This window comes from Colletes gigas, unplaced genomic scaffold (genome assembly GCF_013123115.1).
Source record: "Colletes gigas isolate AHSC1104 unplaced genomic scaffold, ASM1312311v1 Colletes_gigas_Sc00003, whole genome shotgun sequence".
Taxonomy (NCBI): Eukaryota; Metazoa; Arthropoda; class Insecta; order Hymenoptera; family Colletidae; genus Colletes; species Colletes gigas.
The window spans coordinates 5,757,298-5,774,635 of record NW_025106632.1 but is presented as its reverse complement, the minus strand read 5'-3'; the positions used below and the strand labels follow the sequence as shown (position 1 = coordinate 5,774,635).

Sequence of the window (17,338 nt, the reverse complement as noted above, 5' to 3'; positions counted from 1 at the left end):
TTGCAAAGTCACGTATACGTGACAGCGGCCATCAAAGTGTTAACTGCATGAAAATTATCGAAAAACTGGTCGCATGAAAACCATACCTTTACGAGCATCGTTTCGAACCTAAGATATTAGTAACAACTATTCTACCAGGTTATGCGCGGATAGTCATCGAGAAAAGTTAATAGTCGTGTATGAATTTAATTTTCGCAGAAATTTCTAAAAGGTAATACTCGCGATCCTAAAGTTCGCTTTTATTTTCAACGTTAGGTCCAAACGACGTGTAATAAAATCACACGATAGTGCCTTGTGCCATATGGTATCTCTACAGATACGTTCAATTGAAAGAGAAACGATAACGATAACGTTTTCGAAAATGGATGTGTTTCGCGTTGCGAACAGATTTTCTGAGGTTTACGATCGCGTGATATGGGCCATAACCAGGCGGGAATAGCGACGCAAGCGCCGCGTCATTCTATTGGTAATTTTGTTTCGTATCGTTCGTAAACTTCACATGTTTATTCTATTATGGATCCGACGATGAAATAAAAGTTCTCGATCGTCGGCGTTCAACGCGCGTAATTTCCACGAGGTACCGTTCGTTAGTTCGCCAGCAATTCGTAACTTGGTTCAGTGAAAAAAACAACGATTTTTTAGCGGCACGGTCCGCCATTATTGGCGTTCACCAGAGCGTTCAACGAAGGTTTTCTTTCGTTTACAGAGCCAATACTCGCGTTTGGAACCCGAGGGTTCGCGTAATCTTACAATGTAAGTAACGTGAATTTAGTTTTCTCCTCTTCGTTGATCGGTTTCTTGTTACGATTTTAACCTTGCTACCGGGTGTTTTCATGCATGCACAGGGCACGCAGCCGTAAAGATAGCACGGGTAAAAGCGACTCTGAAGCTACGGACAAAGAGAACAAGAGGGAAAGAGGCAGAGAAAGAGAAAGAAAGAAACGCGCTGCTTCCTCGTCCAGTAGTGGCAGTAGGTAAGATACTGGAAATTTTCTTGGACAGACCGTACCTACCGGACTGGAAACAGAGACGGGCAAAATTTCGTACAGTCAAACCCTGATTTACAGCTTCTTAACACTTATCCAGATTCTAATAGCTACACGATAAACATTTGTTAGAATAATCAAAGTTCGCGTGTTTCATTTCATATAATTTCTGTACGTTAACACATTCGCTGCCAAGACTATATTATACGAAGCTACTCCCATTGCTATTTATATTTTGAGCAGTATTGTTTACCGAAGTTCTGTTCAGACTCTTCGTTGGTATAAAAAACTAGTTGTACGCATAATGCATACAAATTTTATCATCAGCGACCAAATGTAGAAAATAAAACATCTCTTTGATTTAGAGAAGAGGTTATACGATATTTGCTAAACGAAAGCCAAGATGCGATCATTCAATCACTGCCATCTATGTTAATCATAACCCAGGAACAAAATTCCCTTCGTTATCTCGATGCTATTCCTCCTAGACCAGAAAAGAAAAACCCAACTCGCAGATGTAGAGTTCGTGCAACGAAAAACATTTGCAAGGAGACTCGATATTACTGTCCAATCTGTCCTGATAAATCTCCATTGTGTATTGGGCTTTGTTACAAATCTTATCATAAAGATAATATGTGATTGTGTTGCTACAAAATTTTGTTAGAAACACCCGATGAAGTTTTGCTTAATTTAAATCTGTAAAAGATCATTCTCTTTAAATAATAATTGATGCATAATTTTTGTAATAAATTTTATTCGTAACATTTTTTACAATTTTTTTATATTTGTATATTTACGTTTGTGGGCACAAGAAATTTGCTTATTCGAAAGCCTGTAAGTTATAACATATTAAAAGTAGGACGAGTATACTTGTCTTGGCAGCAAATGGGTTAAACATCATTTACTTTGTTGCTGTTATTAAAGAATGGGAAACCTATTTCTTAACCTAATACAATATTGATATATATATATATATAAACAATCATTCTGGAAGCAATTATTACGCAAGTTCAGGGTATGACTGTACAAATAAAATTACTTCGAACTTTTATTTATTTTACTTTGAAAAAATTTCGACATATTCCAAAGGTATAATTCTTTATTAAAAATTTATAAAAAAAGACCTAAACATTACAGTAGCATCTTTTCTTAAACCAGATTCAATTTTGTGAGATGATTCGGTAATTCAGTTTAAAAATGGTTCCTTATAGTTTGAGGTACTAGTTCGAAAATGGCTTTAGTGAAAAATATGGCGAAAGAACGTTATGTACTGTAGAAATTCGACATTGTTTATTGGTTAATTCGAGATATTTATAGTTCCTCGGATAGCAGCTCCGGATCATCGTCGACGAGTAGCGGAAGCAGTTCGAGATCGAGCTCCACGTCCAGCAGCTCCTCCAGCAGCTCTGGAAGTTCATCAGCGAGCTCCAGAGACCGAGGAAGGAAACGCAGTCGAAGCAAAAGCGTCGACGCCTCGCGCAGACACGACAATAAAGAGAAGGAAAGGGAGAAAGAAAGAGAACGTGAGAGGGACAGGGACAGAGACAGAGACAGGGAGAAAGACAAAAAGAAAAGTAGCAATTCTGTGATCGACAAACCAAAACCTAAAGGACGATCTAGGTAAATATACATCAGCGCGATGAACGGGGGGACAAAGCATCATCGAATCTTGCAATTTCTTTTATTTCTTTCTGTTGTTCTTGTTGTTTACAGATCGCCGTCGCCGCGTAGGAAACGCAGAGAAAGGTCACCTATTCCCAGACCAACGAAAATACATATTGGACATCTGACTCGCAATGTCACTAAAGAACATATTATGGAAATCTTTTCCACGTATGGTCAGATCAAGATGGTCGATTTTACTATGGACAAGCTGCATCCTAATCAAGGACGAGGATTCGCGTACGTAGAGTTTGAAACAGCGGACGAAGCGGAGAATGCAATGAAACACATGGATGGTGGTAAGTGACAAAATGAATAACACTACTAGTCGTTCCGTCTTTGTTAACGATTGATGTCCGAGTAAGTGCAAACGAATTGTACAATGCGTTACGATTAACCTTACAAAATTTTAAGGGGAGATTCTAGAGACCAAAATAAGACGAAAATCAAGAATAGCAATTTGTTGATGGAGGCTACGTTAAAATGTTATCAACGTTTAAAGTTTCGCATGTGAGAACTATCACGCGCCGTTCTACGGGCGAAGCTTCAAACGTTATTAACTTTTTAACAAAGCCTCCATCAACAAATTGGTATTCTTGATTTTCGTCTTATTTTTGCCTCCCGAATCCACCATTAAAATTTTTCCCTGAGGTGGTCTAACACCCGTTATATTTATATGTCGATTAAATGAGACTTTCTTCATAAAGGAGTACATACAGATCTGTTCAAATTGATTAGTTTTTGAAACTAAGATTTTGTATCGAACGTAGCGTAGAGAAAAAGAAAGTTTTGGTCGGTTTCCGTAAGACCTGCAATTAACGTACAATTCGTTTCACATTTGATTTCGTTGATTCTCTGGTACCATTTAAACCGTTTTGCAGGACAAATAGACGGTCAGGAAATCACTGCTGCCCCAGTATTATTACCAAAGCCACGACCGTTACCTATGCGTCGAATGTCACCTCTGATGGGAAGAAGAGCGCCACCGAGGTGGAGCGGCGGTGGTCGGAACACACCTCCGCGTTATCGTAGACGCTCGCCGCCGATCAACCGCCGTAGGAGCCCGCGTCCGCCCAGACGCAGACCGAGGACACGATCGCGAAGTCCACCGAACAATCCACGTCACCGACATCGTCGCTATACGAGATCAAGCTCGAGCAGCTCCCGATAGCAATCTCTGTATATACAAACCAAGAACTGAACTTGACCAAAACGCCAGTTCGTCCTGGTCGGTCGTTTTAATATATTAAGCAAAAACAATTTTTACCGAACTCATTTGGAACATGACTGGGAAGTGTAAGCACTCGAAACAATTTATAGACATGTCCGCGACGGTGTTCGCGGCTATTCACGTTTCACGACGACGAGGCACCGTTCCGCGATCTACGCAAGTACCGCTTCTTTCAAATATATCAATTTCACACGTGTCAAAATATATTGCAGTTAATTGGTACCTGAAGGCCGCTGACCCCGGGCAATAAACAAAATATGTATTTAAAAGATTTTGTCACTCGACAGTATTAAATATGACATGAAGACTTCAGAAGAAATATTATTTACTACTAAGTACGTGCGTGATGTGAGCGTTATTTCGTAAAAAAAAAGGAAACAAAGTAGAAAGACGAATTTAATATATTTTTCAGTTTTTTTTTTGTTATCGTAACGCGTACCCAGTGTGTAGTATTTATCGACCGATCATCGATGCCATTTTTTTTTTCTGATGTCTTTATGAGCTGTGTAAGATGTTTCAAAGGCTTGGTAAAAGTACTAGAAGAGACAGGTTTGATAGAAACTATGATTATTAGACCCTTTTACAAAGAATCAATTTTAGAAAAAACCTATTCACACAAAATCCTCTTTTATACTTCGCGATATCTACAAGAACAGAACCATTGCATCACATTGCAACCTTGCATCGATGAAAAATATCTACAATTTTTGAATTGCGTATGGTCGTTAATTATATAATAATATACACTTTTTTTATGATGACTTTACAAGTATAAACGAAACAGTTCAAGAGCCTGATTTACTCGACAGAAGTATGTATTATTATTTCTTTTTCTTTTATTTTAGAGGCACCAGAGTGTGTCGAATTCTAGCCTGGTCCATGGCACGAACATTCTTTTTGAGAGAGATCTCGAATTGGCTCTCTGGTAACGTGAAGACGTATATTATGTATATATACGTACATATATATATATATATATATATATATATAGGCTGTTTCAAAATTCATGGGCGTAACTTCTTAAATTCGTAAACATACGCCCGATATGATCTTATTTTTGAGCTGAAGCAGTTTTTTTTTTTTAGATTCTTTTCATTCAAAAATTCAAGGGGGTCCAATCAATTGGCTAATTTGGGTAGATTTTCATGTGTGGGGAATAATTGAAATCTTTACAAAGTATCAGTAGACAAAGTTGAAAAACCACAATGAATTTGATCATGAAGAGGCAATCTGATCCAAATCCGTTGGATTTTTATTTACAAATGACAATAAAATTTTTTAGTAAACTATTGAAAAATGACAACGAGGTTAAAGGAAGCATGCATTTTCTATAAAAAATAATTAATAATATAAAAACAGCTGTAACTCGGGAACAAGATTGTACCGGGAATATGTTTATAGAAACTTTTCTCTTTATCTAAACGTACGTACTGCATTTTTCTTTGAAGTTACGCCCGTGAATATCGAAACACCCTGTATACACATGGTTGACAATTGAGAGGACGACGAAACAGTGTGGTGGAAAACCATATTTGTTTCTTAAATTTTTGATAAAGATACAAAATCAGAAGTTGCAATTTTTCTACGTAGCGTTAAATGTTTTTGATTAAAGCACTTTGGCACGGACAAACTGCTTTTGTATTTGTTCACTCGCAAATCCCGTATTTCCCGATAAATATACATTTTTTTTCTTTTCATACTCTTTTTCTCTCTCTCTCTCTCTCTCTCTCTCTCTCTCTCTCTCTCTCTCTCTCTCTCCTTTTTTTGCAAAACTTGAAAACGCGAGTCGTTTCCGTTTCTCTCTCTCTTTTTTTCTTTTTTCTCCCTTTTTATAATTTGTCCAAGAATTTGATTTACGCCTTGCGTCCGTCATACTCGGTCACTTACAAATTACGTGTGAAAAACAATTGCAATGCTTCTGAACGATCTTACTTTTTATATCACAGGAAAGCACCAGAGTGCAATTCTAGTCTCCATGCAAATCAGGGGAGAAGCAAGCTTGTGCTGTCAAAAGCCAAAGGTACCTGGTTCTGCCCTCTCGGTTCGCTATTAAAAAATTCCTACGGTACAAATTAACCTCTATGAAGAAAATGAAAATTCATACGTAACCTTCGTTATATTATATCGATTAAATTAGGGCAACATATTATTATTATTATTATTTTTTTTTTTTTTGTTTCTTACGATCGTATCCGTACGTCAGTAGGTAGAGATTCGTTTATACGCTCGCAATAAATAAATAATTAAATAACTTTTTTTCGAGTAATGGTTAGAGATCCGCAATAATCTTTTTTTTTTCCTCTTCAACTTGAATTTCTGTTTGTGTTTTTTTCTTCTTTACGGTAGCATCGTCTCGCATTCTACAATATCTATAATATTACACACGATACTTTTTTTATTATTTTTTTGTTTGTTTAAACTGTACGCATAGTTATCGTAATGATTAAAGTTTATACCGCTATGAACAGTCAGATCCCCGAAACTTGCAGTGAATCACAAATAAACGTCATTGTCATTGTTTCGTTCGTTTCGCGACACAAATTATTTTAATCTTTTTTTTTCTTTTCAATCGATGCCTTGCGCGGTTTGGCATTCAACGCGAATGTGAAAGTTACTTCGCCCGCCGTCGACGCCATTTTGGTTCGCGCGGACGGTCGAGCCCTACCGATCGCGAGCAAGGCATCTTCGTTAACGATCGTCGTACGGTAGTGCGTTTCATCGAATGTTCTACACGGTTTCCTGTTCTTCCTTCGCACTTTCCATCGATAACTATAAATATTATATAATCTATGTACAATTTCTTTTAAATAACGCCTCTTCTCCGTTAGCAAAGTATCAGCACCGTAGGGAAAGAGGTAAGGGTAAGGGTAAGGGTATGGGGAAGGGGAAGGGGAAGGGGAAGGGGAAGGGTAAAGGAACGGGCGTGGTTCAGGGGAGGTAGGGGAGAGGGCGGAATAATGGAGATCCTTTTACTCAAATGCTCAGAATGCTGACCCTTTGGTGCGTTCGCTCGCAGAAGCCGAGGACGCAGGGAGGATGTATCATCGGGATTGGGACGCGTCCTCCTTCTTGTGTATGTCCGCGTGCATCAGTCCAGGGTCCAGTTGTCGCGTCGGTACTCCCGGCCCGGGTCCCGCTCTGTGATGCATGTGTAAATTGCTGAGCGGCCCGGGACTCGGGTCCTTGCCCCTCAGTGCGTTCACAGGTGGTGGTGGATAACCGGCGTACAGCTTGGCCCTTTCCTCTTCCTCGGCGCGGAACGCCGCGGCGGCCATCAGCGGATTGTAGCGCAGCTGTTGCAACGGGTCGTAGCGATAATCCCGGAACGGGTCGCCGGGCCACGGGCCGCCCGGTTGGCCGGTGGGTCCCGACGGCGGCGGGAAGTGTTGCATCGGATGCGCGCCCAGCCCGGGAAGCATGCTCCGCGGCATGGAGTGCGGCGCTGGCATCCCATGGGGATGCCTCGCGAGGTACGAGTGTGGATGAGGATGATGGTACCTGGCGTCGGGCAACGGACTTGGTCCGGGCCCTGTCGCCGACGCGCCACCCGGCCCTGGACCCGGTGGCCTCGGAAGCATCACGACCTCGTCGTCCTTGCTCCGCGGCTCCTCTTTCACGCGCACCTCGCTGCCGTCCATGGGCGCCGAGCCGTTCCTCATCGGCGACCGTTCCCTACCCACCACCACGTGCTGACGATTCTGATGCATCAGTCTCTCCCGTTCCATCTCCCGTCTCTCCATCTCGCGACGCTCCTTGTCCCTCCTGTCTCTCTCCCTCTCCGCGGCCTCCTGTTGTTTCCTCTTCTCTTCCTTCTCCCGTTCCCGTCTCTCGCGCTCCCGTTGCTCCTCCCGTTCCCTCTCCTTCTCGCGCCTGATACGCTCCCGTTCCCTTTCGCGCTCGCGTTCCCGTTCCCGTTCGCGTTCGCGTTCACGTTCGCGCTCGCGCTCCCGTTCCTCGAGCTCTGCCCGTCTATCGATCGCCGGCGGTTCCGGCTTCAGGCTCCACGCGACGGTGGTCGGAGGAAACCCGGTCGAGGCTCGTTGCAATCTAGAAATTTGTCGAACAGATCCGTTAGTTTGTCAGGCATAGTACATAGATAGCTAACAAGGAGAGTGTAAGATCTTCGGGTCGTCGATTCAACCGAAGCTTCGTGCAGGGTTGTCCTAGGTGTTCCTAGTCTCAAATCCGGAGACAGAGTTGTTCCATCGCGTTGACTACCTCTCAGTCACTTGGAAAATATTAACTCTCTGACCAATGATGTATTTTCATGAAGATTGTGCTGATAAACCAGTGCACGATGTTTCGGTTAAATCGACGACCCGATGGCCATGCATTCTCCTTGTAAGTAAATTTAATTTATCGAACCTTTTTGAAAGTGAAACGTACCCTCGCCACGGATCGTGTACTGAACCTAACCCACCTAATGGCGGCATTTCTCTAGATGGTGGAAAACTGGAGAGACCAGGGAAATTTGGATTTGGTGCACCAAACGTTGACGGATACCTTCCAAACGGCGACATTCCTGTTCCTGTAACAAATTTAACACACAGTCAACTTACTCTTCGTCTGACTTAATGTTTCGTCGAAGGTACCCTATAGTAAGTTTCATAATTCATAATTTATATCGAGTTCTCTTCTATGCATGAACAGTTTTGAACAATTCCTGGAAATTCACCGTACGGGCCAAAATATTGAAACAAATTTATAGTTTACAGGTTTCGGAGTAGAACGTACCTGCAATAAAAATGTGTTACTACTGTGTTCGTGCGAGTTGCGCAAAAATTACCTAAATGCGATGCTGGTGTAGAGAGAAAGCCAACAGGATGAGGTGGAGGTGGCGCGGGATGAGCTTGCGGCATGTTGGTGGGGAACGGAGGCGCCATTGGAGGTGCACCAATTCCAAGACCGGCTCCTGGTCCCCCTGGATAGAGATGTCCAGGTGGTCTCAGCAGTTCCGTCTTAGTGTTAACGACGTTCCCCGCCTTGGCTTCCGCTTGTTGCTTCTGTTGATGATGATAAATTTCCCAAGCGATGCGCACATGCATCGCGTTCCACTTTCCAGTCTTCTGCAATAGACAATATACAAACCATGAATGTTTTTAAGTACACAGATTATTGGATTATATTGTTTTAGGAATGAACGTTTGAGACCTTTACCTTTGGTGCAAATGACGTTAGATGGTTGGGTGGTACGAAAGGAGTCGAAGGTGGTCCAATACCCGGATGCAAAAGACCGGCGTTAAAGCCAGAATAGCCGGACAGATTCAAATTGCCACGAAAAAACGGTGACTCGACACCGCCCAGCTTCGGGATATCCTTGAACTAAATGGAAATAGATGCGTGAACGTTATCCTAATCATTGGTTGTCTAAAATTTCACGTGTCCTTACAGGTACTTACAATGGGAGGTGGAAAGAGGGTGGTCGCTGCTGATGGTGGAAGCAAAGGCGTCGTGTGTTGGTGCACGTGAGTATGCTGATGTTGATGATGGTGCATCTCTGTCCTGAGGTACGGAGATGGTCCCAGATTACCAACTCCGACACCAACGTTTCTGTCTTGAGAGGCCAGGAATCTATTGTCTAGCTCTCGCCTTAGCATGTCTGCTTGACCTGCGACATGAGTCACCCCTACTTTGAATTAGTATCTCGTTCGTTGGTACCTGTCACCGGTATCCCAAAGTCGTGAAACTTCAACGCGGTTTGCGAACTTACTTGTTTGAAAAAGCGACTCGGCGGAGAACGGGTTGGGATTGGTCGTTGGCGGCGGTAACGAAGGCAGTGACGTATGTGGACTCGAACTGGACACAGGTGGCGGTAACGGTGCTGCGAACATCGGCGGTGGAAATGTATGCATGCCCAATGGTACGGGTGGAGGTGTTGGCCTTGGAACTGACGTTGCTGTCGCCGGTGACAACTGCGAAGTTGTGTTGCTACTGCAAATTACACAACCATATAAATCTTAATATCAACCATATAGATTTTGTAAGAAGATGTCGATAAACATGTTCATATTTTTATAGAGGGTCCCCCAAGCAAATGGAAAAAATTATATTTCTAAAAAGGTTAGATACGTTAGTCTGCAATTTTAATCAGTCGTTATAACACATTAAAGTTTATCAAAATACTTCAGTGTATAATTGTTCATACATTCTCGTGTACCATTTCACATATGCTACGGGCCACTCTATGTATAGAAATACATATTAAAAAGAGTTTCGTATTGCTCGTACCCAATCCATCCTTGTGGCTTGGAATAAGCAGGTAGACTAGAATTGGCTGGAGAAGACGTGTTTGGCACACTTACGGGCGTTATGCTACCTCGACTTAGGCTACTCACGTTACTGCTGTAACAAATAATATTACAATAAGACCTTCATTGCAACGAGCGCTGGTGATACGTGTGATTACAAGAGTGTACCTGTAACTGTCCCTCTCTCGGCTCGGACTGTGCCCACGGGGTGAGTTATTGTTCCTTCCAGTCAAGCTACAGGACACCATATCCCTGTGAGCGATGGTGTTTGCTGTAGTAACTGTATTAGTTATTGTGGATACGCATGTCGTAGTTGCGGCGCTCAGTGGAGTATTGTGATTTGTGGTATTATTTCCTACAGGCTGTTTACTTATGTTAGTGCACGGAGATGCTCTACTTCCTCTCTAAAAACGGAAAGTATCGTTGTTAACACTCGGGCGGAGCGTTGCGAAAGAATCTTCGTTACAATTCTGAAGTTTAATCCAAGTCCATTATTTGGATCAGTGTTTCTTAAACTTCGTTTTTTTTTTTTGCAAGGGAAGGACAACAACCTGAATTTCGACATTCGATAGAAAATGTTTACGTTGATTCTTCTCCCGACCTTTGTTTTTCTCTTTCACTTAAATGTCACCTTCTTGCCATAGTCAATGAATTTTGTACAACAAAGTTGACTACGCCACAGTGGCGCCATGTAGTATCTTCAAGTCACATTCCGAGTGTAACCTTCGTGCAGATTAGTCATGAATTTTGTGATCCTTGTGAGGAATTATAATGACGTGGGACAATGAAATTACCAGATAAATGGGAAAAGATCGTCCATCAAGATAGAGGTTACGTTTCGATATAAAAGAAGGTGAAAAGTGAAAAATATAACCTAAAATACTTTCTCAATTGTTCTTGGTAAATGTGTTCTTAAGACAACTGTGCACTATCATTGTAGAAAATCTCGATGAAATCGAAGTCGAACAGTCGGGGTCCTTCCCTGGTTAGGTGAAAATAATACGTGACTTACCACTTCTGCCCGTGAAGAAGCAGAATGGGAAGGAGACGGTACCGCAGGTGGAAGGTATGGGCTGTGATTTAGAGCAGTGTACGGCGTATAAAGTGGCGGATAAGACGGTTGCGTTTGTGGATAAGCAGCCATGGGTATCGACGGCGGATAGCTGGTGGTGGTCGCTCCGTTTGATGGCGCTGCTGGGGTGACACCTAAACTGGCTACCGCGGGACTAGTTGTATGACTCGACGAAACGAGGGGCACATTAGGTGTATGTAACGCAGGTATCGTAGTGTGAGGCTGTTGGGACAGGGAGGGAGGTGGCAGAGCGGGGGAAGCTGGCCGCTGTTGCGGAGCTATTGCACGTGGATTTGCTGCCAACGGACTAGTCATCTGAAAGTACGTTTCATCAAATGTGTGTTGCATCCGCGAAAGCGAAACGAAGATTTACAAAAGTTTACTTACAGGTGGCTGGGATATGTGAGGGGGTAAAGTGGGACTGGGAGGACTTGGCGCTGTTGGAACTGGCGCAGACGCAGGCACAGGAGGCGGTATAGGTGCCGGAGCATCCGTTGCTGGATTAGAAATTTGTCCACCAGTGTCCGGAGGGGAACCTCCTGCCCCATTCGCTGGAGGCAATACGTGTGGTGAAGACGATGGCAACTCGTCTGCAAAATCAGTTGTAACATCGAATCATTTATGATGCGAATAGATATACTGGTAATTCATCTTTCTTACTTACATTTACGTGCAAGGGGTGGTGGGGTAGAAGATTCAAAGAGTATCGATTCAGCATCCGAGCCCTGGAATAAAATGGTTGTTCAAAAAAGGTTGTTCGCTTATCATTGTACACTATTAGTGATGTAAAGCCTATGTACCTTATCGTCTTCTCCTTCACTATCACACTATAGCAAGAAACAGAAATAACGTACAATTATTACTACAGCAAATTGCATTTATAAGTAACGTTCCAACTTGGAAGGATTCTGACACTTACGATATAACCTTTACCCGAACTGCAATGACTGCTAGCCTGTAAGCACAACAGAAATTACACGAGCATGAGAATTTAATCAAGTATCATTTGTCATACGGTTATAATAATCGATTCGTTGGTAGGTTTGCTTACATCGCTGAGGTGGTCCCTGGAACTGTCTGCGTCCTGGCAATCCCTAGGTATACCAGGGCCATGCAGTTGTTCAGATGCTCTACCACTATCGTCGCTTGTACCTGCATCTAGGCCCTACAAAGCAATCCATAGTTAGATGATGTTTCCGTCACACGAAGACATAATACTTGTATATCATTTGAAAATTACCTGGTTAAGCGTCGAAGGTGTCAGTATGGAATTGTGTGTATAATGGTTGTGCTTGAAATGGTTTTTGATGTGGTGCTCGTTGTGTCTATTGTTCTGTCCTGTATCCACCTTTGGTTTTTCTTCCACTATTGACAGTAGTGTGTGCAATTTCTTGACATTATTTTTACCAGCTAGCTTTATTGCACTCTGGAATCAGAAACAAATGAACCAAGTTACATTTTTGCATCACATGGAATACAAATTTCTTACACATAAAAAAGAAAAAAAGGGAATGAATTTTATAGAATACATTGTAAAATTAATTGTATTTGCAGGTACGACAACAATATAATTCGTGTTCAGCAAAGACGCAAGATCCAAAGAAACGTTAACGGAAACATGACACGCGATCAACGATTTCAACGCTCGGTATACATCCTTGTGAACGTAAGATTGCATTCTAGGAGAACTGTCGTCATTTGCGTGAACCTAAGGATGCTGTTGCAAGCGGTATCACGATAAACGTAGCATAATCCTTACGGTGGTTCTTAGTACGATCTCTGGCTCCGCGGTCGAGGATTAAAATAATCGAATTGCATTCGTCGAGATCGTTGGTTACATTCGATACACGGACGATACTTGGTGTACACGTTCGCCCGATGCTCGGTATCAACGCGCATATAAAATCCCACCAACCAGCGAACGGGTGTATTCAACACGTATGGTAAACACGCCACCACCGATCTCTGTCACAACCTCGCCGCGCGGGTGGATAAAAATCGGCCGATCTCTGGTGCTCGCGTGTCAACGTCGACGGATTTCTCGGGATTCGCGCGCGAGAATCCGCGTAGAACGGCGGAACTTGGACGCTGGTCGCGCGCACAGTAGAAAAAGCCGCACGAGAACGCCTTTCCGTCGGGTGGCTTTAAACCGCGATGTCAGTGCACATTTCCGAACGGGTGGCGCTCTGCCCCCACCATCGCCCTCCTCCTTTTCTCTCGTTGTTTCCCCTCTGTGCACCTAAATACCGTTATCGCGATAAACGATCCCCGTGTTTCGGGTAGACGAGACGAATTACGCGGGAGCCGGATACGATTGGCCGCGGCGGGAGCGTATTTTCCACGTACGGAATCCAGCTTTAAGACGGACGGGCGTTCGCAAAGATGACAGCAAGATTCACAGGCGAGCACCGTGTCTCGTGTGCGCGATGCAGCACACGAATGGTGGGGGAGAATGAAAGAGGCAACGAGCGGGGTAAAGGTGAAGGGAGCCCGCCGGGGAGGGGATGGGAGGACGTAGAAAGTGGGGGGAGGGGCGTGCGAAAAAAGGGGCGGAGAGGGGAGGGGGGAGGACGAGGAAGGCAGAGAGGAGGGAGCGCGAGGCAGAAAGAGAAGACATTGACCGAACGAGCAGCCGCGCGACAAGGCCTCCTTTGCCGTGCCAGGCCAGCTGGAAGGAACGAAGCCCCCGAACCCTGACTTCTCTTTCTCGACTCTACGGGTATTACTTTCCTTTTCCGATAACCGTGTGTACCCCGTTCCACGCTCTTACCCCCCCCCTCGCCGTTCCTCTCTTCGTCCCTCCCACGGATTGGCTACCAAAGAAACGACGGGAAAAAGCCACTAGAGCTCTCTCGGTGTAAAAAAAACTACCACCTAGCAAAAGCCATACTCCACCTGCGCACGTGTGCCAACTGCGAAGCGAAACCCCCTAGGACGTGTACCGCGGTCGGATTACACGTTCCGTATCTAAGGCGAATTAATCGAATAAACCTCCGTCTTGGGAGCACACCGTAAAAAAAAAAAAAAAACCTGCATAAACCGCATATATCGTAATGGTCGGAGCGTTCCTTTTTCTTTCGTTAATCGCCGGTCGAGAAAAGTTGTTTCGAGGTTGGTTTCGCCGATACTGCCGCGAAATAATTTTCACGCCGGTATTCCGCGAATATTCAAAATCACGTATCTAACGCGACCATGAACTTTTCGCCGCTGAATTAATCGACGGACACCGGAAGTCTGTACGCACTGACTTAATTTCGCAATTTACGTTTTAACAATCATACGTATAAACAAGTGCAAAAAGTAAAGATATTTTTACATTTTACTATGTTTGTGCTTCTTGTTCTTTTAACATGACCGTCTAGAATAATATTGTTGCTCAAGTTTTGCCATACTCGAGAACAGCTTGTTAATAGGTTAATGTGTCGCGCGTAGAACGAAAGAATGATCACGTTGGAACGCCTTAGAATTTGTGTAAGTCGTGTGAGAAGAATTTGTTCGTGGGTGCTTTGCTGTTGCAACCAACGGGTAAGAATTTACGGTCGATTTAAATTCGTATCGGGACAGAAAAATTGTTGGTTCGAGAAAGATGAAGAACTCTGTTCGACGATCCGGGAGGTGAGGTTCCTCGACACGGGACGAGTAAAGGAAGGTCGTTCCCGGACGTGCGGACGTTCCACCGGTCGGCTACTCCGTGCTTTGGCTAGCCGGCTACTAAACTCGTCCGTACAACGTTGCCACGTCTATTCGTTCGGTGTTGACACGACCAGGCTCTAATTCAGCTACTACTCGCAGTTCGCGTACACTCGGTCGCGAAGTTAATGCGCTCGTCCATATGCACATGCGATTTCAACGAGCGGACGATTCCATCGAATTGTCTTCTACGCATTATTCCAGTCATTATGTCATTTCAACTTATCCGTGTATCATACACGACCAAGCATTCAGTTTTACGGATAAACGCATACGGTGGATAAAATTTCTATAAGAGATAGAAATTTTCAAATTTTATATATGTATTTTAGCGGTTAAGTTTAAAAATCATTTTATTTTCAACTGGTATTATCTCAGAGCGGCGCAGTCATGAACTATTGAGAAAAAAATGATTGTGCAATACCAATTATATGTGGCAAATTACGTCTACGCTGCTGTAATTTGCCTTGTCATTAATTGTATTATTCTTTATTAATAAATTCCTTCATCGTTAATAAAGAATAACATAGTTAATGGCGAGACAGATTATAGTAATATAAACGCAATTTACCACACTTTGTGCCACGAATAATTACTAACATACAATCTTTATTAAATAGTTCATAATTGCCACCGCTCAGAAATACAGTCAGTTGGAAATACGTTCCAGTGTTGGCCAAGGCTGTTGGAAACAATCACTGAAATTACTTTTAACTTTAACAACTTAAATTTGTATTATATTTTGATTTACATAAGTGACCAAATTTATAATTATATATGTGGAATTCAAAGTAACCCAGACAATCAAATTTTAAACAAATTTTCGAAATTTATAGTTTTACATATTTCAAACATTAAAGTACCCCAACGATTATGTGTTTTATTATGCGTATTAACCTCAAAAGGGTTCAGGTCGTTAACAGATTTAACCTAACCCAGACCTAACCTAGATCAAATTTATAATTATGTATATGGAATTTAAAGTAACCCAGACAATCAAATTTTAAAGAAATTTTCCAAATTTATAATTCTACATATTTCAAACATTAAAGTACCCCAAGGATTATGTGTTTTATTATGCGTATTAACCTCAAAAGGGTTCAGGTCGTTAACAGATTTAACCTAACCCAGACCTAACCTAGATCAAATTTATAATTATGTATATGGAATTTAAAGTAACCCAGACAATCAAATTTTAAACAAATTTGCCAAATTTATAGTTTTACATATTTCAAACATTAGAGTACCCCAAGGATTATGTGTATTATTATGCGTATTAGCCTCAAAAGGGTTCAGGTCGTCAACAGATTTAACCTAACCCAGACCTAACCCAGACCAAATTTATAATTATGTATATGGAATTTAAAGTAACCCAGACAATCAAATTTTAAACAAATTTTCCAAATTTATAGTTTTACATATTTCAAACATTAAAGTACCCCAACGATTATGTGTTTTATTATGCGTATTAACCTCAAAAGGGTTCAGGTCGTTAACAGATTTAACCTAACCCAGACCTAACCCAGACCAAATTTATAATTATGTATATGGAATTCAAAGTAACCCAGACAATCAAATTTTAAACTAATTTGCCAAATTTATAGTTTTACATATTTCAAACATTAAAGTACCCCAATGATTATATAACCATAAAAGGGTTTAGGTCGTCAACAGATTTGAAAACCAGATTCTTATCGAGCAAACGGTTACGTGGATTTCGACCGACCGTTATTTCACGGGGAATGCGATTCTTAACCTATCAGAATACGTCAACAGCGCCCATTAAATTTGGCGGGCATCGCTACCGCCGAGATTTTGCATTCTCCGTTCCCGTTTGTAACAAGCGGATAATAACAGTCATTCGGACATCTGTTTGACGAAAATTTCGGCCGGTTGCCAGTATCAAATTGACGTGCCGAGCGTGAAACGACGTTGGCCGTCGTCCAAAAATTATCCGAAAGTAAACATGTATCGTGGCGGGCATTGTTTATAGTCTGCGCCCCGCCATCTTCGCGTTTCCGTTTATTTGTGAATTTTCCTCTCGATCGGGAAGAAAGCTGCAACGCGTACCGTCGACTTTTACAACGAACGAAAAACACTTCCAGATAGAAAATTATTCCATACAAATAATAATTATATCGTTTGTTGATCGACACGAGAACATTTACAGTTTCGTTTTTCCGCGTCTGGCAAACTATTTACCGTTAGGTTTTATTAAGTGTTTACAAAACAAATGTTGGGAACATCAGCGGCCGCGATCAACGAGCGATAAAACAGGACTAATTCTCGGTAGGAGAGATTCTTTATCGCGGATGATGTATTTTAACGCCGTAAATGACGCGAACGTCGAACGGAATGCGGTGGCGAAAGAAAAAGGTACAAGAAAGCCAGCCCGAGTATCGAGTGACGGTGTTCATGTTTCGTCTAGTTGAGACACACTCGACCTGCG

At 42.5% G+C, this 17,338-nt stretch overlaps 2 protein-coding genes across 7 annotated transcripts in view; one reads left to right on the top strand and one right to left on the bottom strand.

The window, feature by feature from the left end:
- Positions 1-113: 113 nt before the first annotated feature.
- On the top strand, positions 114-4,130 carry LOC122404839 (RNA-binding protein with serine-rich domain 1-B-like). Of its 3 annotated transcripts, none has more exons than XM_043409106.1 (6): positions 114-211; positions 707-753; positions 846-974; positions 2,304-2,606; positions 2,700-2,947; positions 3,530-4,130. In XM_043409106.1, coding segments are annotated over exons 2-6 (972 nt in total). In that variant the 5' UTR covers positions 114-211; positions 707-751; the 3' UTR covers positions 3,820-4,130. The 3 variants fall into 3 exon arrangements, with proteins under 3 accessions (XP_043265041.1, XP_043265040.1, XP_043265039.1); XM_043409105.1 differs by lacking the exon at positions 114-211 and adding an exon at positions 322-466; XM_043409104.1 differs by lacking the exon at positions 114-211 and adding an exon at positions 419-577.
- A 1,578-nt stretch (positions 4,131-5,708) lies between these two features.
- Positions 5,709-17,338, bottom strand: part of LOC122404836 (autism susceptibility gene 2 protein-like) — a 39,107-nt gene continuing 27,477 nt past the window's right edge. Inside the window, exons 2-16 of one of the 4 annotated variants that reach the window (XM_043409099.1) lie at positions 12,440-12,625; positions 12,251-12,364; positions 12,119-12,154; positions 12,000-12,026; positions 11,864-11,924; positions 11,587-11,789; positions 11,140-11,514; positions 10,296-10,531; positions 10,108-10,221; positions 9,590-9,810; positions 9,279-9,487; positions 9,037-9,201; positions 8,666-8,945; positions 8,245-8,407; positions 5,709-7,926 (exon numbers count right to left, since the gene is read on the bottom strand). In XM_043409099.1, the coding sequence (XP_043265034.1) occupies positions 6,921-7,926; positions 8,245-8,407; positions 8,666-8,945; positions 9,037-9,201; positions 9,279-9,487; positions 9,590-9,810; positions 10,108-10,221; positions 10,296-10,531; positions 11,140-11,514; positions 11,587-11,789; positions 11,864-11,924; positions 12,000-12,026; positions 12,119-12,154; positions 12,251-12,364; positions 12,440-12,625 (3,396 nt within the window). In that variant the 3' untranslated portion in view covers positions 5,709-6,920. Of the gene's footprint in view, positions 7,927-8,244; positions 8,408-8,665; positions 8,946-9,036; positions 9,202-9,278; positions 9,506-9,589; positions 9,811-10,107; positions 10,222-10,295; positions 10,532-11,139; positions 11,515-11,586; positions 11,790-11,863; positions 11,925-11,999; positions 12,027-12,118; positions 12,155-12,250; positions 12,365-12,439; positions 12,626-17,338 lie in introns of all 4 variants that reach the window. The other 3 variants (XM_043409097.1, XM_043409100.1, XM_043409098.1) reach the window with 3 other exon arrangements.

What these genes read in the sequence shown, in the direction of transcription:
- LOC122404839 (XM_043409106.1), top strand. An exon ending in TCGTCCAGTAGTGGCAGTAG is followed by an intron (nt 975 to 2,303) that starts GTAAGATACTGG and finishes AGATATTTATAG; the next exon opens with TTCCTCGGATAGCAGCTCCG. An exon ending in AAACCTAAAGGACGATCTAG is followed by an intron (nt 2,607 to 2,699) that starts GTAAATATACAT and finishes TGTTGTTTACAG; the next exon opens with ATCGCCGTCGCCGCGTAGGA.